This window comes from Atractosteus spatula, chromosome 2 (assembly GCF_055471065.1).
Source record: "Atractosteus spatula isolate fAtrSpa1 chromosome 2, fAtrSpa1.hap1, whole genome shotgun sequence".
Classification (NCBI taxonomy): domain Eukaryota; kingdom Metazoa; phylum Chordata; class Actinopteri; order Semionotiformes; family Lepisosteidae; genus Atractosteus; species Atractosteus spatula.
The window spans coordinates 36,073,152-36,095,615 of record NC_142707.1 but is presented as its reverse complement, the minus strand read 5'-3'; the positions used below and the strand labels follow the sequence as shown (position 1 = coordinate 36,095,615).

Here is a 22,464-nt window from a genome sequence, read left to right as displayed (position 1 = left end):
TTTCATTCCAAAGTGTAATTAATTCCTGGAACTGCTAAATTGCTATTCATTTTCTTGTATTTTAACATGATTGTTTTTTCTCTTCTGTATCGGCACCATTACTCAAAAGCAAGTAAGTACATTAGAAGGTTTCCTCTAATAATGAGGCTCAGAACTGCATACTAACATTATTCTTTGTGCACATCTGTGACTGCACAAATACATTATATTTCATTCTTAAATTAACAAAACCCTGCAAAGTATGAAAGTGTATGATTTTCATCTGCAGGTAGCTGGAAACTAATATTTTGGTGACCGGGCATTCTCGGATTACTAAGAAATTTAAGCTTTAAATGAATTTAAGGAATATTTCAGAAAGAAACACTACTGTATATGGAAAGGAAGACGAAAGCTTCAGGGCTTCAGTTGCTCCCGAGAACGTTCACTTCAAAATCTTTAGCGGTTTTAATTGGTTTTAGTTGTTGCTTTCCTTGCCGAGAAGCCTGTTCAATATACTGTATTACAGACAATAGATCCCATTCTAGTGCTGTGGAACTTTATCATCCCCAGCTGTTTTGTCTCCTTTTGTACTACTCTGTCATTCTGAGTTTATGTTCAAACTCCACACATCTCTATTGCGGAGAGGCTTGAGGGGTGGATGCAGATGCATGGCAAAAAGAGACTGAAATTTACACCCGTGGGACAATAAATGCATATCAGTCTTCCAAACCATGTATTGAAGCTTAAACTATGTTTGACTCATGTAACACCTGACATTTTCTTTTTTTGACCAAGTCTTTAGATATTAATAACTCAGATTAAGGTTAGTCACAGTCAACAAGGGGCTTGGATTTATTTTCTCTAATTGTTATGTGCATATCAAAACCCCAAACAAAATAAAAAGGTGCCTTTGAGAGGACAGAGGGTTGTGCAAAGTACAAAAAGCATCTGTGCTACAATGTGAAATTCCCACACACAGGAGGAAAGCAAGATCAATGACCTCTATATTCGAGGAAGTGACAGGAAAAACAAAAGGAATTAAATGTGCTGACAATGCCAAACCGTATTCATAAACACTTTCATTTTTTGCAGGGCTAAAATAACAATGTGCCCTGTGGTCAAAGTGACTTATCTGACTTACATTGTTTATTGCACACAAAAGATTATAGTACAAACATTGTTAAAGGAAGTATAAGCAACCACACCTTTTTTGTTCACATTTAAATCTGGCCCAAACAAGCCATCATCACTTTTTCTGGAAATGATCAAAAATAATGTTTTGTTAGAGTGTTATGATATTTTAAATCATTTTTAAAGTCTCAAAATAAATTAATAACAATTGCACTGTACAGTTTTCAATATTGATAATACACCTGATAATTAACAATTCAATTGCATCACAAAATATAAACATTCTATGCAGAAGTATTTGATTTTAAAAACTGTGGTAGTTAAAAAATCTAAATTATATATTTTGTTTATTATACCTTTTAGGTGCAAATAGTCATGTAGAACAAAGAAACACTCTCCTTATTTTTGTCTCTACTAGTCTTTTTCTAACTCAAGGACTGATTCACAGGATTTGTTAGAAGGTGGAGTTAAATTTAGTGTTTTCTTGAAAGAAGCATTTCTGTAGGTCTTAGTAATGTAATTCCAAATGGAAAACTCTACTTCCTTAATTAACTGTAGTCTTTCACAAATGTGTCTTAATATTGCTCAATGAAAAAGAAGGAAAACTGGATGAAAAACATTAAATATTATATACTTTGAAATACGAATATGGTATGTTTTAGAGGTTCGAGTGTGGGAGCTGAAGAGCAGGAACAAGGAGAGGTTAATTCCATGCTGGAAGTAGAAAGTAGAATAATAAAAATGCAACATTTCAGCTGTGGATTCTTCTGTGAGTATGTGGAAGAAGGATGGAGAGAACAGGGATACAAGAAAAGGGGGTTTTAAGGAGAACACATAGAGGGTATGTAAGGTTGGGCACTGCAGATGAAAAAAGGTGCCTCACTCCTGCCAGATTCAGGATGGTTTCCAATCCTGTTGTGGGAGCGGGGAGGAAACTCCCCAGAGCCGGCAGCCAAGTGTTGTCCTGTCGCAGCCTGAGGAACATATAGTGAAATAGTGAGCCTGTCTCAGAATAAAGCTTTATATGATGTCTTTAAATGTCCAATAATAAAGAATGTTTTTTTTACTGTAAATGTAAACGATTTGTTCATTGTTTCTGCTTTGGCAACACTACTGTATAATTCATCAGTCATTCCATTAAAGTTCTTTGAATCTGAATCTGGGTCCTCCAAAGACATGGAATTCGGTGGGGCAATGTTTAAGGCAGAAATCTGTAAATGAACAGAGAGATTGAAAGGATTGCAAGCTGGCAGATGTGAAAAAGATATAACGTTCAATGTAATAATGTCTGAGAGGGGTGCAGTATATCAGGGAACTGTTGTCTTGGTGAAACCTTTGATTATTACTGTTCACATGTTCTGCCTGAAACACATCGCCAGTTCTTCAGTGTTAATGGCAGTGCTGTCTGCAAGAGATCTATGAAACGAGATTGTGGACAAGCAAGATACTTTTTAGGTGACGTTGATACAATGATGAATTTGTTGGTGCTGCTACCTGCTCTAGCAATCTACTACAGCAATTTTTACATCGCTTCACCCACTTCCATCCATCTCTTAGGTTCACTGCTTGTGTATCTTTCACTCCTCTTCTTTTTCTGCACATACAAAAAGTAGGTATATTAGCCACCTGGAACTGAAAGTTTCTGTGTATTACAAACCTGCTGATGCACTCCATACCTCCCCTACAGCATGTTCTGCCTTACAAAAATCAATTTTTCTCATTGTTTCAAAGACTTTGTAAGTCAGTCTTGAGAGTGGATATCAACATCCTTTCTATTCTCACAAATATCAAAGAAAACATCTCCGTTATTTTGATATTTTTGTCCACTGTTCACTTAGCCATCCACAGCTACCAACAGAAGCAGATACATTGCCTAGAAATGCACATTCAATAGCACATACACATAACTAGTGTTTGTCCCTAATCTCATTTATTACATTTCTCTTGCCGAAAGAGTCCCGTCATTTAAATTGTAAAAAACACAAAGATGTGTCGACTGTTTCAGAGAACGCACACATTTCTTTATGGACATATTTAAAACAGATTACAGGTAGGTACCTGTAGGTGTAGCTGTTGTGTGCTTACAGAAAGGGAACCATGCACCCCTGATGACTGCTGTTCCCCCTTCTACATTTTACTGTTTGTTCTCTAACTACTTTGAGCTAATATATGTAGCTAAATAATGGATTACCATTCCTTCTGTACAAAAATGTTCCAAAGAGCACAATTCTGAAAAACAGAAAAAACCTTGCAAAACGAGAAATAGAGAGGCCAGTGATAGCCAACAGTATTTTTCATTCATTTTCAGTTTAATTGTTAGATTCGCTCTGCACTTCTAAATATATACAGAACCTATTTACCGCCAATATTGATGAAAAAGTTAACTCATAATGTATGCCCATTGTCTCCTCCTTTTGATAGAAAATATTCAGTAATGGAAACGGTGTGGGTTACATAATAAATTAGCTTTGTATATTTGCACATTAAATGTTTTAGAGTATATGAACACAAATACTTGATTAACAAAGAGAAATGATCGTGTTTTAAAGTACTGTAATGAATTCTGAGTTAGATCTTTTTTGTCCTCCACCCCACCAAGATGGCGCTGATGTTCCTTCAGCTACGTGACGAAACGCTCTTTTATTTTTTAGAACCTCTACGGTGTTCAGCGCTTCACGCCGGAAAAGCGCACAGGAACGTGAATACCACAAGAGACCGTGGAATTATGGGCGTTTAACTTTTTGTGTTATTGAGGTAGTGTCATGGGCTGAGGATAATGGCAGAGGAAGCAGAGTCTGGGGCGGTTTCAGGCGAGGAAGACGATGCCGCGAAAGATGAAATTTGGTGCCTGAGAAGAGTCGGAAAAAGGGCTGAGTGGCTCCGTCTGCCCGAGAAAGAAGAGGTCTTGTTCTCTTACCTCTCATTTACTCTTTAAGTACTAAACACCCCTCCCCCTTCACACTTTTAGCTAAGTGGCGTACCTGCAAAAATATCTTTATTGTATTTTGAGTTGTAAAAAGTTGCAAATATGATCCTAATCACCGGAGCTGCGTGCTTCTGTTTTCAAGTCTTTTACTTTTTAATACATCTCATTTGTGTTTTGTGGCGAATGACGATGATTGCAGAGGGATGGGGATTACATGGGATCGCAATAGAAGGTGTTTTTTAGTTATGCAATAATATTTTTTTCAGAAGCATATCCATGTTTGTATTCTGGAGTGTTTATCACTGCAGAACGGAACTCGTCACCTGAAAGTGATGAAAATGTTGAATTGGTGAAGTCCCCTAACTCCTGTTTCCCCGGTATACACATCTACCTGGATCCGAGTGTAATTGAAATTCTAGCGAGTATTCCTTGCACATACATTTACATGTTTAAGAATACAAACAGATCAACAAATTGTTTATTTTGTTATACCTATCTTAAAGCCCACCCTCTTCATCGTTTAAAGTAGCAAAATAACATTTGTCTTCGTTAATCACCTGCATACTATTGTTACATCTTTAAAAAGCACGTTGCAATATTCGGATTTAGATTATTTAAGCTTTCAAACAAAAATAAACTCCCTTCAAGTGGCGCATGTATTTTGCAACTGCCCTAGTAAAGAAATCATATATGAAGTTCCTCAGTGCTTGTCAGGTTGTAAAGTCAGGCTACATTGTCAAGTTCAGGAGAACAGTAGTAATTCTTTGCATAGAAGCCCACAGTAGTAAACCTTGATTTTTAATAATGCTTTTTCTTGTCTTAGGTTACACTTGGGCGAAGCTTTGATGTCACTTATCAAACCCTGTCACGGAGCTGTCCTTTAATGATTTCCAGAAACCACTGCAAATTCAAACAAAATGAAGAGGGACATTGGACAGTGACAGATAATAAGGTAGAGCCTTTATTTCAATTCCTTACTATGTTGGGTTTTATTTGCATAGGTTTTGGATTTTGTGTTTCAGTTTCTGGTAGACTGCTAATGGTCCCATAGTTGTTATTCTGCCTGAAGACACTGTGAATGTTGGCCTACTGTAACATTCCTGAGATGTGGTTTGTGAATAGATAAGATAAGAGATAAGATCACTTTATTGGCTATATACAGTTTCTTGTATTAGGAATTTGTCTTTTCGCATACCCCAACTTGCTCTCCATGAGAGACACAGACAGGGAGAGAAGCTTGGGGTCAGAGCGCAGGGACAGCCATTTATACAATGCCCCTGGAGCAGCCTGGGTTAAGGACCTTGCTCAGGGGTCCAACGGAGTAGGATTCCTCTGCCGGCTGCGAGATACGAACCGGCAACCTTCCAGCCACAGGCGCAGATCCTTAGCCACAGACACAGTTGACCTATAAATAAATATTAGTATGGGTTGGTTTTGCTGCATATGTAATATGATCTCTAGTATTATGGAATGCAGTTTGTATGTGCATTTATGAATTAGAAAGAACATTAATAAAATGAAGTACATGTTCAGTATTTAATCAGGTTATTGTTCTGCAAATTGTAGAATTGTAGAAAAATCTTTATCTTAGAGGTGTTTCCTTGCATAGCAAGTGACTGTTTTGTAACCTAAAGCTAGCACTGGATTCCATAACTCCTCCTGTAGCATTTTTTCAGATAGGTACAGATATGTTATGAAAAAGACCAAATGAAAAAAATGTTGTCATGTACACACTTTACAGTGATAAATCGAATTGGTCTGAAGTATTGTTTTCATAAATCACTGGACATCATAGAGTTCGTCGCATCAGGCATCGCAAGATAAGTATGAGCCTTGTTTTAGACTAATATTCCACTTGTGAATTGAAAAAAAAAAGATGAAGTCCCCACTGTGCAGAGGAGTAGACCAGTTTCTGAAATAGACTCCCCCTTTCAACACTCTGCCTCCTTTCCTAAGCATTAAATTCAGGGTAAAAAAGGTTCTTAGATATTAAGAGTTTAAAATGTTCATACTAATAATGAGCTTTTCAATTATGTTTCTGTGTCATTTCATTGAAAAATGAAAATAAGTGGTAAAAAGATGATTTCTTGACAGATTAAAACAGGAAGTAAAAAGATTATTTGAATCAACAACTTATTGAAACTTAAATCAAGTGATTTTAAATCTGCTAACCCTTACATTAACTGTTAATAAACAGTTACTATAAATGCCTAGTTAAATACAGTAGTCTAGTTGAGAGGCAAAAATAACATTTATATAAAGCTTTGATCATTTTAAAACCATTTAAACAGAGATTTTATTTTCTTGAATGCGATTCATGACAATTTGTTTCTGTTGCCTTACAGTATGAATAATTGTACACTGATCTGAATCCAAGACAGAAACAAAATTATCCATATAATCCAAGCTGTATAATTTTGAAATACAGAATATTTCTACATATTAATATATACCTAAATATATTTATAAAAAATACCTGCTGTATATTTCTGTTAGGATCAGATTGCAGTTTTTTTTTGTTCCTGTACACGCCATTAAGAATATAATAAAGCAATTAATGTAATGTATTGAAATGTTAGAATAGGTTACAGACAAGAGGAGGCCATTTGGCACCTCTAGCAAAATTGGTGTTAATGTGACAGAACGGACAGCAACACATTTGTGTACAGAAAAAAGCAAATGCTTGGAGACGTATATCTCTTTGAAGCTTGTTGGATTGATCAAGTTCTCCAATTTTTAGTCGGATACTGACAATTCTATTCATCAACAGCAACAGTTATTGTTTGTGACCATTGCCATCAGCAAGAGGTAGACTGGACAAACACCCTGAAACATGTAGACCCAGCCAACACTACAGCTACAGCTTATACCTCAGTCATTCTTCGCATGTTCACTGCTGGTGGACTAAACCCGATACATAAAGCTTAACAGATGTATAGGCTACCGTAATCGAAGATTTAGAGAAGGTTTCTGCATTGTGTATGAAGTAGATATAAAACGCAGACAGGTTTACTAGTGCACAGATGCGCTACTCTAGTTCTGAGTGGCCATTTTTGGGTTTTTGTGCTTATAGGCACTTCCCAGGGATCTAATCAAATGTGCAGACCAAGAAATGGACTCAGGTGCAGTGCAACTAGGCAACAGCTCTCAGGCAGTGACACATATTTACACGGAAATAGCAATGGCTTATATTCCACAACACAGCCAGGCATGCTGGCTTCAGACTAACACATCACAGAAAAGAAGTTGGTGCCTAACAGCACCCAGCAGCCATGTCATCGTGCAACTTCCAACCAGCAGCCCACTGAAGCTCAGTAGGTGTGAGCCTGGTCGGTACCTGGATGGAGAGTTCCTGGACTCACCCTGCAGTCTGTGTGGGTCCTAATACCCCAGTATAGTAATGGGGACACTACTGTAAAAAGGTGCAGTGCTTCGGATGAGACGGAAAACTGAGGTCCTGATCCTCTTTGGTCATTAAAAATCCCAGGGTGTTTCTTGAAAAGAGTAGGGGTGTTACCCCATTGGCCCTTACCAATCAGGGTACAGCCTACATGCTGGTAGGCTTCTGGGAAAATTGGCCCTGGTGTGAGTGTGTGCATGTCTGTGTCTGGCCTGTGATATACTGGCATCTTGTCCAGGGTGTAGTACCCCACCTTGTGTCTGTGGATATGCATATCCATGATGAAAAAACATAGCAGACTTTAATCTGAAGAGCTGTCGGAGCGTTAGAAATCTTTTTTTTTTCTTCAGTAAACCTTCAAAAATTATATGACCAACATTTCTTAAGGGTAACATATTATAATCCATGCTAGTCTCTTGCTACATACATTTTTATAGACAGGTTATTTTTTTGTGTGTGACCACCCCTGTAACAAGGACAATATTGCAGAAAAGGTTGTCAAACAACTTTTTCCTTCTGACCATGACTTCATTGTGTATAGGCCAGGGACTATGAACTGTGAGCCACTAGATGTCAGGCAAGACCACCTTCACTAAAGAATCTGTGAGGATGCTTATATTCTTAGAAGAATCCTGAAGTAAATGTCACTGAAAATGAAAATAAAAGAAAGATATACATGTGTTTACTCTATATTAAGGTATTTTGTAAAAGAAGTGTAAAAATGTTTCAGGACAAGTTGAAATGTGAGTTTGAATGATAAATGGGTGAGACACGGGGAAAAACATTGCGGTGTATTTTGAGCCTGCTTTTTGAAAAGCATGGTATGTGCTAGGACCCGAAAAAAAGTAGGCATAGGGGTGATTTTTAACTGAAATGGGGTTTATTGCCTGACACAGATTCTATATTTGTATTGCTGTCATCCACAACTGTAATAATTCTGGGAGAGTGCTTCTCACATTGGAAGCAATTGAAGAAAACAGTTAATGAGAAATAATAAGTCTAAAAAATGTGCATGAAATAGGCAGGGATTTTACCAAATGTTGTGATGTATGCCAGTCATCGCAGTGTGAAAGAAAGGTCATGTTTTATTTATATTTTTGAAGTATGTGCATTTTATGTATGGTAACGTTTTTTCTTTTAAATGAAGTTGCGTGGTTTCAGAAGCTTGACAAAAAAAGATTTAAAGTAGCCTTGCCACAGTGTGCTCCCAGCCACACTGAACTGGTAAAAGCCGTGATTCAGCCCCATTTCGAGGATGTACTAGTTCAAGAGTGACATGACGTTCTCAGTTTGCAGCATTCTCAGTTCCAGCATAACCTGAATGTTTTACTTAACACCAGTTCTGAAATGAGTTCAAGGCATTTTGTTGCATCAATTTGCTCTTGACGGTTGCATGAGCAGTGCAACGATAGTGGTGCATTCACCTTATTCTTTACATCTAGAGCCACCTGTAAAGAGTATTGAGTAATACCTCAAATTTAAATGTGTTCTGCATCTGGCTCTGCTGGCTCTGCATCTTTTCACATAGTTTTGGAACAACAAGATTATGCTCTGCAGATTAATTGAAGTCTTTTGATTTTATAATAGCAAAGGTTTCTTGTGTAACAGTACACAATTAGAGCTAATGCGCACGTAGGGAGCAGTTTGTCCTCCTGAGCATCAGATTCAAAAAGACTGATATGAAATCCGCAGCTGAAATTGATTTTCTCTCATTTGGCTGGACTTTGTGTGATCCTTCAATCCTCTCTCGCCCTAGAGCTTGAATGGCGTGTGGGTGAATGGTCTGCGTATCACTCCAGAGAGGACGCACACGCTGCGCGTGGGGGACACCATTCAGCTGGGAGTGCCTCTGGGTGGTAAGGAAGTGGAGTTCGAGTACGTCCTGGTGCGGGACCACTTGAAGAGCGTGAAGCCTTTCTTGTTAAAGGAGCCGGACGAGGAGGAAGCGGCAGGCTCCAGACTGAAAAGGACCAAGAGGAAATACAGCGGGGGGGACCTGGACACTGGGAATACCTCCAACGCCAAAGCCAAACTGTCTCGCTTGTCCCACGTGGAGCCGCAACCCCAGGGCAGCTCATGTGCTGCAGTTCAGCAGCCGCCGGTACAGAACATCCAGACCGCGGAGCCGGCTGGACCCAGCAGGACCCTCCCGGGCTCCCCCGCGGCCATCGGCGGGTCAGAGAAGCCGCAGAAGAACGCCCACTGCAGCTCGGAGCTGGCCTGCTTCCAGAGGTACATCAGGAAGATGCGGGTGCTGAAGAAAAAGGTCCAGGAGACCGAGCGGCGCGCCGCGAGCCTGCAGGCCCAGCCGGCGCCCCATAGCGAGGAGCTGGAGCAGCTGCAGGGCCGCCTGGAGGTGCTGAAGGAGCAGCTGCACAGCGAGCAGCAGCAGCAGCTGCGCCGGGTGGAGCAGCTGGAGAAGACCTTCTGCGAGGAGGAGAGGCGGCTGGAAGTAAGAGCGGATGGGCTAGAGGCTGTGGGGTGGGGCCAGGCTGTGCTGAGGACTGCTCCTCCGACCCCCTCCGGCAGTCAAACCGTTTTAATATTCTCACCTCCTCCACAGCCGTATTTTTCAAATGTGCAGCGTGGTTTCCCAAACCCAGATCATCAAAATTAATAAAGGGGCACCCCGGAAATTAATCTTGAAGGGTCTGGTTTTGGGAGAGGTGAAATACAGGGGAACGTTTTGACTGGTCGGTATTTTCTGGAGAGTGGTTGAAGGTAAAGGCACCAGTGATGTTTGAAGCAGGTGGAACTCAGGTTTTATTGTCACCTTGCAGTTTACCTTATCTGTGAACTCTCTCCAAGAATAGCTTCAACTGTAGCTGTAACATTTGTTTCTTGGTGCAAATATGGTTCTTAGAGCCCATGTCATCTGTAACGAAACCCAGATTACAGTTCAGGTGTATGTTCGAAGACTGCTGATTTGGGCCCATAACTCCTTGTTTTGTCCCACATACCTGGGCCAAATTCCAGACCCGTTAGTTGATATTGATTTTCTGGTGGGTGGAAGGAAGGGGCTGCTATCAAACAAAACCATGGCCTTCAACACAGGGTGTGTAATTTGTGATTTGGTCAGAACTGTCATTTAATCTGGCCCATGGACGCCTCAGTGTGTTTTTTAATGCAAAATATGTCTTAAGCCACAGAGTATAGAATTGCAAAACTAATTAAACAATGTATAGTTGATGCATAGTTTTTCTCAATTTGGGGGGGGGGGGGCAGAATGTAGTTGTCAGTTTTTTTAATATAAATGGTGTATGACGGTGCCATTGTCTAGTGTGTCAATAATTTTTATATGTATCTTTCTGCCTGAAGATATTTTAATCACTAATGATTACTTTTTTTTAGGATGAAAAGAAACAACAAGAAGAAGAGAGCTTGAACAAGAAATTGGACGATGCTTTGCAAAAGGTAAAACAGAGAACAGAGCTCATGAGCCCATAATTTTTCTAAATACACGTAAAATAGCTCCTGTATTTGTCTCCTATAAATGAAAAAAGAATGGGTTTAATTTAGAGCTTCCAGTGTAGCCACCTGTTCTTTGTTACACTGACAGCGGTGACCAGGGTTAGAGACAGCTTGAAACAGGACATTTGCAAATCATTCAGCATGTTTCGTGATAAATGATTGCAACAGAAAATCGATGTAATAGTGTTTATTACAGTACGATTTTTTTTTTCTTTTTATGCTTACAGAACTGCTTAATTTAACCAAGTAAACTATAGAACAAGAGCAGTTCGGGTTCCTCACATCATCTAATGATTTTGCTAAACACCCTTTCATTCTTTGTATGTGTCTGTTAACAACAGACAAGAAACAGCAGACAACTTCTGGGTTGTTCATATATCTACTGGTTTGTAAACATTTGGTTGATCTAATCCAGTCATTTCTTGAAAAAACAGTGGTATCATCCTCATTAAAAGATGGGTAACTTGATCCAGACTTTTCAGACAATTCAGTGCAAAAAAACTTTTGTGTGCATCTTGTTCTTTGTTATAAATATTTAGTCTTTAATGCTTCTTTTTATTTTTTTGATTGAGTGCATCAGGGCTCCTCAAAGACTAATAAAGTTAATTTTCTTTAACCTGTAAAAGTATGATGTGACACTGGTGTATTGTACAATTTTAGCCTAGCATCGCTTGATATTAATTTTATGCTCTTAACTATCCTAATGTTCTTTTTCCCTTTTTATTGCTTCACTACATTGTCTAAAAGATGTACATGAGCTCTTCATGTTCAAACCATTTCTCTCTGGCAATTTGGAATAGTCTATGCACTCCTTTTTGAAATAGATACTCAGAATTTCTTTGAGTTGTACTTTTGGAGAAACACTTTTATCATTTGGTTAGGATGTAGGCCTGTTTATAAAAACGTAGATTCAAATATCTGAATATGTGTCTCATCACTAAGTGAATCACTTTTCATTTCTGTTTCTCATTACTGTAGTCAACACTGATGTTTTTACTGAGCTACATAAGTTTTATATTTATTGACATCAAGCCATTATGAAGTTAGTATTTTCGCTGTATCCACTCTTAAGTGTGGGAACAGCTGTTACTGCTGTTATGTTCATAGTTTTCTGTCTATATGCCCCTGCAGCTGCCTCTTCCTTCATTTGAGGGCTTTGGCTGTTTTGTGCTAGTGACCAGGCTCTCACTTCTCAGCCACACTGGTTAAAGCCTAAGCAGACTCATTTCTGCCATTCCTGGTCTCTGACAGTCTCTCAGTCTGTGTGTTCATTTTGGTAGCATCGACAGGTGATAGAAGAACTGAGACGTTCCCGCAAAGACTTTGAAGAAATCATCCAAGCTAAAGACAAGGAACTGGAAGAGACCAAGGTAGACGAAGCATGTAATTGCCAATAGCTGCAGGATCTTTGTGGGATTAGAAGCTCTGAGAATTGCTTTGAATGGTAATATTCACACAGGCGGACCTGTTGTTTGACTTCCTTGGCTGTTTTGCTGATTTTGTGATTTTCTCAGACAACCAAGTTTTATTCTGTGATTAAATATATAGTTCTGTGCAAAAGTATAGGTATAGGCATCCCTGGTCAAATTATGTGTTTCAGTGAATCTCTAAGGGAAAAGAAGTTGACACATCCTCTGCATGGTACAAACTTAAACATGTGATCTTTTGCAAATTTCAATGGACAGTTAGTATTTATTTACAGTTTTGTGGGTGTTCAAAATACTTAAACAGTGAATATGGCACATGCAATAGTACTTAGTAAAACCTCCTTTCACAGCTTCCAAATGTTTCCTGTAGTCAGCTTAGAGTCTGTTCTTGCTTTTGAATTTTTTTCCCAATCTTCCTTGCAGAACTCTTCTAGGTCAGAAATATTCTTATGTCTTCTTGCATGCACTGCTTATGTGTGATCTCCCCACAGATTTTCAGTAATATTCAAGTCTGGAGACTGTTAATGCCTTTCCAAACCTTTAATCTTTCATTCCTCTATGTATTTCATGGTTGATTTTGGGGGTATATTTCACTTGCTAAAATATCCAACCTCTTTTCAGCTTCAATTTATAAGATCATTTTATTAGCCATATACAATTTCTTGCATTAGGAATTAGTCTTTTCGCGTACCCCAGCTTGCTCTCCATGAGACACAGACACACAGACAGGGAGAGAAGCTTGGGGTCAGAGCACAGGGTCAGCCATTTATACAGTGCCCCTGGAGCAGTTGGGGTTAAGGGCCTTGCTCAGGAGCCCAAAGGAGTAGGATTCCTCTGCCGGTTGTGGGATACGAACCGGCAACCTTCCAGCCACAGGCGCAGATCCTTAGCCACAGTGCCACCTCTCCGCCCTAGAATTTCTTCACTGACTCTGGTCCATTAGCTTGTAGGATTTGTTGTTAATTAGTTGAATCCATTCTTCAACCCGCACAATATTTCCTGTGCCACTGGCTATTGCTCAACCCCAAAGCATAATATATCCACCCCCATGCTTAACACCTTGACAAAGCTGTTATTTCCTTCAAAGGCTTCACCCTTTTTTCATCAGTCCACAGCACCTTCTTCCAAAAAGTTTCTGACTTATCAAGGTTTTGTTTTGCATAGTTTAAACATTGACTTATGTGATGAGGATGTTTTATTCTAACAACTCTTCCATGCAGATCTTTTTTTTTCCTGTAAGCAATGCTGTACTGTGGACCTGTGGTCAACTACTCCAGAGTCAGCTCAACCTTTCTGCAGGTCCTTTGCAGTGATCTGTGGGTATTGCTTTGCAGATCTGACCAGTTCATATCCGAGATTGTACTGGGACTTCCAGATCTTTACTTGATTTCAACAGTTCCCTGTAAAACTTTCATTTCTTAATGATGGTTCTGACAGTTGAAATTGCAAGGTTGAAGTGTTCAGAGACCTTTTTATAGCCGTTCTCTGCTTTGTAAGAATGAATTACCTTTATTTTCAAGTCCTCAGGAAGCTGCTTAGAAGAGCCCATGGTTGTTGAAAGTAGGCAGAACAAACAATCACAACCTGAGAGATTAGTATTTGTGATACAGTATTTGTTCAACCCTGGAATCACCTGACTTAATTTAAGGCCCAACGAGCCCATCACATGTTGGGGCCTTAGAAAAATGCAAATTCAGAAAGTAGTAAGGACACAGCTAGAGGCTGTCTAAACTATTGCACATGCCACATTCACTTATGCAGCACTTTATTTTTTTAAATCGGCAAATAGTAATTTTGCATTTTAATTTGCAGAAAGATTTGGGGTTTAACTTTGTACCATACAGAGTTGTCGCCTTCTATTCATTTAGAAATTTATTAGAACACAATGTAGCCAGGGGTTCCACAACTGTATTTTCTTCGTCTTTGTTTTGACTTTTATGGTAACACAAGTTACTCTAGGCCAAGGCTTCACTTGCATTCTAAAAAGTCCCTTGAGAATGATTTGTATTTAGAGCATGATTTTGCTGTGCTTTCCAGAAGGACCCGTCCATAAATAAACTCACTTCAAAATGTCACTGAACTGTGCTGTGACTTTTTGCACAGAACAATACTTTCTGGGAAATGGAATTCTTTAAATATCCACATATAAAATGAGAACAAATGCTTATTCAAACGCAGAGGTTTCACATTTTCTTGCTAAGCAGCAGAAAAGGGAGTCGGTGTTCCTCTTGCTTTTTTAAACATTTCCCCGTTATGAATGTCCCTGTGACAGCGAGCCCATTAAGTGGGAAGTAAAATCAAAGAGGAACTTGATTAATACGTTTCGGTCCTGAAAGAGAAGCTCAACTAAACAGTATTTAGGTAGACAGTTGTTCAAAGTTCCTAAATTAAAGTAAGCTTTATTGAAACAGAGGGCATTCATGAAGATTTAATATTGTGAAAAATTATAGTTTGTATTGACAGGGAAATTACAGGAAAGTTGGCATTTATTCTTCTGGTAAATATGTGTTTGTCTCTTTATTAATTTAAAAAATGCCATTCTGGGGAAAATTGATTCCTGCAGGAAGCAAAGGAGAAGGCAAGAGCCCAGAAGGAAGAAGTATTGACGCAGATGGCTGAAGTGCTGGAGAACGAACTGCAGTGTATCATTTGCTCAGAGTATTTTATTGAGGTAAAGGAATTCAGTGGACTCGGGGTAATCATATGTAGTTGTTACGCACAGGGAAATTGTTAAAATGTGCAGTCTGTTTTAGGACTTTCTTGAAAATCCCCATTAGTCATTTTGCATTGAACCCCTGTCTGAAACTCTGTTACCAGATTTTAAAAATAGCTATCACATCAGCATCTGAACATCAAGACAGGCCAGATGATGCCAGAGTTATGATTCACATTTTCCTCACTAACATTCCCTCATTGCTGGGAGACATGGCTAGCCGGGGAACCTGTGTGGTGTTACACAGTCCAGCCTGGCTAATGGGAATCTGCTCTGAAGACATGAAGTGTTGTCTGATAACAGCAACACATCCCACACTACACCACCCTCGTCACAGAAGCTGACCAGGGTGAGGAAGAGCTCCTAGTTCTGTCTGTTTTTAACACTTTTGTGTGGTGGTATTATTAGGCTTCAAAACTGCAAAATCCCTTTGTGATAATAAAAACTTTTTTTCCTTCTCACATATGAAACTGCTTGTTTTGTTTTAAAAGGCTGATCAATTTAAACATACATTTATATCCAAGACCATCACACTCCTGGGGCTTTGTGTAGTAATTCTGGTATTAAATGTGACCACAGTTTTCAGTGCTTTTGTATTTTCATTGTCCTTACAAGAATATGTGTTAACATGAGAACATTATTTTGACTTAAATGACCAAGATCGCCTCGATCACAGAGAAAATGTTTTTGTCCTATCCCTGGCCCTGTGCCCCAGGCTGTCACGCTGAACTGCGCCCACAGCTTCTGCCTGCACTGCATCACAGATTGGAGGAGGCGCAAGGATGAGTGTCCCATCTGCAGGCAAGGGGTCGTCTCTATGACGCGCTCACTGGTTCTGGACAACTGCATCGATAGGATGGTTGAGAACCTGAGCTCTGAGATGAAGGAGAGGCGCAAGAGCCTCGTATGTCAGCGTAAAGGTGAGAGGTACGTAAAGGTCACTAGTTTTCTGCGATTTCCAGGAGCCACTGAAATCAGTATGGTGTAGGAGAAAGGTTTTTACTCGTCTTTCATCTAAGATTTCAGTATATGCTTTGGCAAAAGTGGTGAGAACCTTCAGAGTTGAGAAGGACTTCCTAAGTGTTGGGCATAATGGGATTAAAAGGTTTGGATTCAAAATAAAAACATGGGTGTTGGCTTCTGAAGTGTAGTTTTTCAATTTGCTGCATGCCACTTATCAGAAGGGCTTTTTATTCATTTGCGTTGTTACTTGTTGGTTTCCATTATCTTCTTTTGCCCTGTGCTGTTGTTCCAGCCCAGCGAGTGCCAGTGGTGCTCATAAGTGACGGCGACAGCAGTGAAGTCTCAGTGGACAGAAGAATTTCACCCCTCATGTCTCTGGATGAGACCAGCAGAAGTGTCAGCACTTACAGCTTGAGTACCAGCACATTTGTCACAACCCAGACAGCCAAAAGGTCTGAGATTAAGACAGCCCAGTCTTACTTGCAACTTTTCTGAGTGTGTAGTTTCTTAATTGTGACACAACAATCGAGTCCCAACAGGTGGCGCTGAAAAAAAACAGGAGACAAACAATCCTGTAGTTGCACAACTTCCAATTGCATGTGATGCTGTTGTGTAATAAGCCTTGTTTTGAATTGAAGGTGTCTATTTTGCAAACAGAGACTTTGACTCCTAAGCAGTATTTTCTTTCTTTTTGTTGTTGCTGTGTACTGGTTTACTTGAAACATAAGTTATGTTTTGTGTACCTCAGGGGCACTATACCTTTTTGTTGAGTAACTTATTTTTTGTAATACAGATATGGCAAATGCGCCACCTATATAGGACTTTTGATTTTTTGTTTGGTATATCTGCCTGTTTGTCTTACGTTTCAATAGTACATTGTAAATGTTGTGGCAGATTGAAATTTTATTTTGGTGTTTGTTTAATGCACACTTGTGTACTCTTAATTCCTACACTAATAAAGTTTGAAATGCAGGGGAGAATGTATTTGTAAAACAAGTGTGTAGTTGTTTATTTTGGGTGCCTATATGCTGGTTATTTTTCTCTAATTTTACAGTTCCATTTTGGGATTGTTAATTCTTCATCAAATCCATATATTCCTACAACCCCTGTACAGTAAAGGGAGAATGGAGACCTGCGCTCATACTCCTCCAACATAGCTACCTGTGAGAGCCATTTAAAATTTGACACCCATGCTGCATTGTGCCTGCAGGAGGGAGAGCACTACTGATTAGAAGAAGAAGTTGTCTCTTCCTGATGTCACTTCATACTTGCAACAAGCAAGTCCTAGGGACTCTACGTCATGGCAAACTGAGAATAACTTTGCCATGTCTGGTCTGGGAGCACAAGATGAATCATTCTCACAGGCAGTTATTGATGTAGCCCAAGCCGAAACCACTAACATCCTGACTACAGAGCTTAGTTTGTGCTCCTAGCTGGTTGAGACACCTGGGATCCCCTTCCTTTGGGATAATATATATATATACTTCTAGATTATTTATATGTGAATGTTTTTAATAAAAATAATTATTAAATTCTATATCACATTTTAATTTAGTAAATTATAACATTTAATTTGTGCATTTTCATTTGTTAATACTTTTTATGGCATCAAGTCAAAATCTGGTACAGTATATATCCTAATGTTTCCATTATTACTGTACCACCTTATTAAAAAGTATGGTTAAGGATTTTCCTCTTTAAATAACATTTAACGTGTGTGTGAATGAGAAAAACAATGTTCTTTTCATATAAATATAGGAAATGCAAGAGTCATTCTTCAAATAAATCCACTGTGGTTTCTCTGTGGCATTGCAACACAGGTACAATTGGTTGCACCCACCCCAGTTTTCAATAAAAAATAGATTTTTATCATTTTCACATTCCATTATAACTATTTTCTTCCTTGCCAGGCCAGATGGATGTTGTGCTGAGTGATGGTTAGACAAACCATGCATATTCCTCACACTCTCAAAACACAGTGGGTCTGTGTGATCAATTGTGAGGGTCCATTGACATAAACTTCTTGCTTGCAGTATTTTTAAGTAAAGGAGCACAAAACAAAGACGTCAATAATTGTCCTTACAAAGTACAATAGTGATTGTAGTTTGTTACCTTGTTAAATTAAGGAGGAGGACAATTAGAAGAAAGATATTTAAGACTAAATGCTGTAAAAGTTTAAATTATTCGGTGTGAGTCTCAGGTTAATTTCAGTTTTCTACAGGAATTAAAAGGCAGAATAGTATTGAAATTCAAAATGATCAAACTAGAAGTAACCTGGACACAGCTGACCATGTTTAACTGAAATATATATTATTTTATACTGTACATAGTAGCATTACACTCTTTAATTTTAATTTTAGGGTTTTTTTTTTCTCAAAAAGGTAATTTCTCCAGGTGGTGGTGGCTGTTTTTGATTTGCCAATTATTCACTGAGCTTGTACAGTTTACGTCCACGCTTGCAGATCCCAGAAAAAAACTGAATTTTGCTGAGGGGGAAAAATGGACACATTTTTCCACAAGGTGGCTGCAGGAGACCAGGGATCAGCCTATAGCTGGGAGGTTGCAGCCTTGCACAGAAGCTGTGTCAGCAAAGGAAGAGTGTTGCAGCAGGGAGGTGCCCAAAAGTCCTGGTCATTTACAGCACAGAGCTGTGCACTGCAGAGATTGGCAGCGTGAGTAGATGACCTGTGAAGATACAGAATATCAGTCTGGAGGTCCTAATTTGTATTTAGTAATTCAATGAACTCTTCGGAAGATGTGATGAGTTGTTAAATGTTTGTGTTTGCATTCAGAGGCCTTTGTGTAAAACACTGTCTTCGTGATGCTTTCATGATAGCATCAGTGCATTCTTGGAAATGGAAACATTCTGGAGTAAATTTCCACTTTTATTGCATGTTCAACTTTGTTTAGTGGATGGAAGTTTGATTTTTGTCATCAAAACTGTAGTGTTTCCAACACAGCACACTGCAAACAGGTGCCTGAAGAAAAAACTGTCAACAGCATATACGTCATCAGCTTATTATTAATATATATGGAAATGAAACTAGATTAAAAGAGCTTCATCAGAAGCATTACTGGCAGTTTCTTGGACGCTACTATGAGAAATTCATAAAATTTACAGGACAAGTAAATAGACACCCATCTCCTGTAAACAACACCTGCATTTTTTGGAGACAGCAAAGCACTGATGGGCACCATGATGGTGCAGTCGCTAGCATTGCTGCCTTGCAGTGCTGGGGCCCAGGGTTCAATTCCTGACCTGGGGTTCTGTCTGCATGGAGTTTGCATGTTCTCCCAGTATTTGTGTGGATTTCCTCTGGGTGCTCCAGGTTCCTCCCACAATCCAGAGACATACAGGTAGATTAATTGGCTTCTGGGACAATTTGCCCTTGTGTACATGCCTGTGTCTGTCTGTGTGCCGTGTGATGGACTGGTATCTCATCCAGGTTGTACCCTGCCTTTCTCTTGTTGCTTGCTGGTATAGCCTCCAGCTCTCCCAAGACCCTGAATCGGAAGAAGCAGTTAGAAAATTAATGAACTACAGTGATTGTGATGATAAAAAGCGCTGGTAATGTATAACATTTCAAATTAATTCTGTGCAATGCTGTTTCTTGACTTATGCAGTGCAGCAATGAGCTGCAATGTGTAGCAGTATATGTTGTAATTTATTGTTTTAATGTATGCAATATGATAGTTTACATTTCTTCTCTATTATTGGAATAGATAAATATTTAATCTGCGCTCTTGAATGTAGCGGCCTTTTGAGGAAAATGCTTTTTCCACTCTCATACTGTTTGAAATGGCCTCAGAAGAAATACACACAGGGATAGCTAATGGAATGTGAATTTACTGAAGTGCATATATGCAGGATGCTCTCAAACTGTCGTAAAACTCTGCAGGAATTTTACATCTGGATCACTCTTTGTAGTGTAGCTGTTTTCACCCCGGCACAAACAGATAATGAGTCTTGGCACATTATTGTGCATAGCAAGGCTCATAGAATTAATGTGTTACAGGAATAAATTATTTATATCCCTGAGAGCTGATGAGAATTGCAGTCTCTGTTTGATGGCTGGTGACTGTGATGTGTGTGGTTTCTGTTCCAGCTGCTCACATACTGTCATTTCAGGAAGACCCCTTAAATCCCCACTCAAACCTGCATCAGGGGGGAATCAATGGAGATGGCAGATAAAATCACCTGGGGACTGTTTTGGACTGCAAATTAAAATTTAAGGCAAACTGATTCAGCTTTCAAAAAGGGCAACCATGTCTTGTTTTTCTTAAGGAAGCTTATGTTTTCAGGTTGATAATTTGTTGCTGGTCATATTTTACCTGTCTTTTAGTGAATCCTTGATTGGCTGTTCTCAATCTAAGAAACATGACAAAATGGTGAATATTGTTAAACTATGTCAGAAATTCATTGGTGCTGATCAGTTATGATTTTTAAGCATATTCCATCCTAGAGGACTCTTAACACCCTTTTTTTAATTCCAACTACTCCCCTCAGTACACAGATACAGATTTCCCAACTTTAGAAACAAACAGGTTTAAGTTCTCATTTACACCTGTGGCTATAACTTAACAAATGATTCTTTTGTGTATGTAGTTGTATAAAGTTTTTGTTGGTGGTTCTTTATATTGGCTGGTGCTGCAGATCAAATTGCCCCTTGGGGAGAATAAAGATTCTCTCTCTTTAAATGAGGGTGTGATCTCTAAGAAAAAAATGATCGATAAATGCAAAACATTTCAAAACAGGAAGGTGGCCTCTTCTCATTTGAGGAAATCCGTGTACAGTAATTCACAAAACAATAAGGTAGAAATCCCTAAAGCAAGATTTGATCAGATGCTTTGTCTAAATTCTCAAAAAGAAACTCATAAAAGACATTCTGCAAGGAAATCTCTTCATGTTCCTTATGATAACTCCCTGCACTAAGCAAACATAGTACCATACAATTTCTGTGCAAATTCAAACAGTTCACTCGTTTTCAAGTAGGTATTTTTAAACCAACGTGTATTCTACTCCTAAAGCACTTTACTGTTTTGTCCCATTGTAACCCTTCTCACCTGTAAAAAGAGGGGAACTGTGATGGGGTTATTGTCTCTTTAAAACGAATGAAAAGCGACTAAACTGAAATTTGATTTCTTTTGACACAATATGAACATAATGTGTAAAAAGGGTGAAAATAAAATTGTCATGGTTTTTATGAACATCTACACCAGCTGTTTTCAGTTTCTTTAACCAGCATTTTAGCATTTTAAAATATAAGTGCATCTCATAAAATTTTTTTGGATGCAATTTTGATTTTTGGACAATGGTTTATTGTTTATTCACAAAATATTTTTCATTATTGTTTTGTAATAACGTTAGCAAGTGAGTAATGAAACCAGAAACTGTGGCCTTGTCAAAAAAAAAGTGGTATTAAACAGCCTGTGTCACATTTTCAAGGAGAATCTCATCAGCAATCCATAAAAATATTGGCTGAATTCCCTGCAAAACAAAGACCGCTGGGAGCCGTATAGCTCTCAGGAATTTCAAACAGAGAGAAGCCATATACTGCAGCAGAAATATGAATCTGCCATTAAAAATTCAAGAGTTTTAATGACAGCCAACTGATCTGATATAGTATTACAGGAAAAAGGCATTAGTTACTACAGTAGTAATATAAATAATGTGGCACACAAACGATGCTGCGACCTGATACCCAAGTCACGATCTTAGGTAGAATATAATGTTCATGTTTAATACAAGGAAAAGCAAAACAAATATATATATATAGTACCCTCCATATTTGATGAAGTAGGAACAGAAAACATCATAGAGAAGAAAGAGTTATGGATTGAACAGTGTGTTTCTCTTTAATAAAATATAATAATGTTGGGGGTCACATTTATATACATCTCTAAGCATTTTTTAAAATAAAATTGAAAGAATCTACGCCAACATTCTGCATTGGGGAAATACAATGGAAGCTGCTGGAACAATATAAAGTCCTCTGAAGATTCCGTTTCCTTGGGGAGTCAGTGGATATCCCATACAAGGCAATGTAGTGGCTCATTGCACCAGAACCTATCCTGTTTTTTTAGTGTGAAGAGAGAGCATACTGTAACTACTCCTGGATGGGATGCTAGTCCATCCCAGGGCTTATCCCCAGTTGTGCTTGTCTCCATTCATACACCTGGATGGTCTGTAGCCAGTGGGGTAAAGTACTGTACCTCCCTCAAGGTACCTGTACAGCAGCAATGTGTGCAGCAGGGGCTTGAACCTACAGCCCACAAGTTGTGAGTCCAGAGACTTACCCATTACACTACACAGCCAGTCCCCAGGGAACATAAGGAAGTAATAAACTAAAACACCCCGGTAGTGGCATGTATCATCATGGTTAAGATCAGATAGCTTCAGGAAGTGATGTCATGAATATTTCTGATTTAAAATTTCAGGAACAAAACTGGCCTG

General features: G+C 38.9%; 1 protein-coding gene across 2 annotated transcripts; it reads left to right on the top strand.

The window, feature by feature from the left end:
• Positions 1–3,780: 3,780 nt before the first annotated feature.
• Positions 3,781–17,003, top strand: rnf8 (ring finger protein 8, E3 ubiquitin protein ligase). Of its 2 annotated transcripts, none has more exons than XM_088931766.1 (8): positions 3,781–4,012; positions 4,860–4,988; positions 9,193–9,888; positions 10,788–10,850; positions 12,188–12,277; positions 14,898–15,005; positions 15,763–15,974; positions 16,303–17,003. In XM_088931766.1, exons 1-8 carry the CDS (start codon positions 3,887–3,889, stop codon positions 16,331–16,333), a joined length of 1,455 nt encoding a protein of 484 aa, XP_088787892.1. In that variant the 5' UTR covers positions 3,781–3,886; the 3' UTR covers positions 16,334–17,003. The 2 variants fall into 2 exon arrangements, with proteins under 2 accessions (XP_088787892.1, XP_088787883.1); XM_088931757.1 differs by having other exon boundaries at positions 3,786–4,012; positions 15,763–15,967.
• The last annotated feature ends 5,461 nt before the right edge of the window (positions 17,004–22,464 follow it).

What these genes read in the sequence shown, in the direction of transcription:
- rnf8 (XM_088931757.1), top strand. Translation starts at nt 3,887, where the DNA reads ATGGCAGAGGAAGCAGAGTCTGGGGCGGTTTCAGGCGAGGAAGACGAT. An exon ending in AGGAGGAGAGGCGGCTGGAA is followed by an intron (nt 9,889 to 10,787) that starts GTAAGAGCGGAT and finishes ACTTTTTTTTAG; the next exon opens with GATGAAAAGAAACAACAAGA. An exon ending in CCTCGTATGTCAGCGTAAAG is followed by an intron (nt 15,968 to 16,302) that starts GTGAGAGGTACG and finishes CTGTTGTTCCAG; the next exon opens with CCCAGCGAGTGCCAGTGGTG.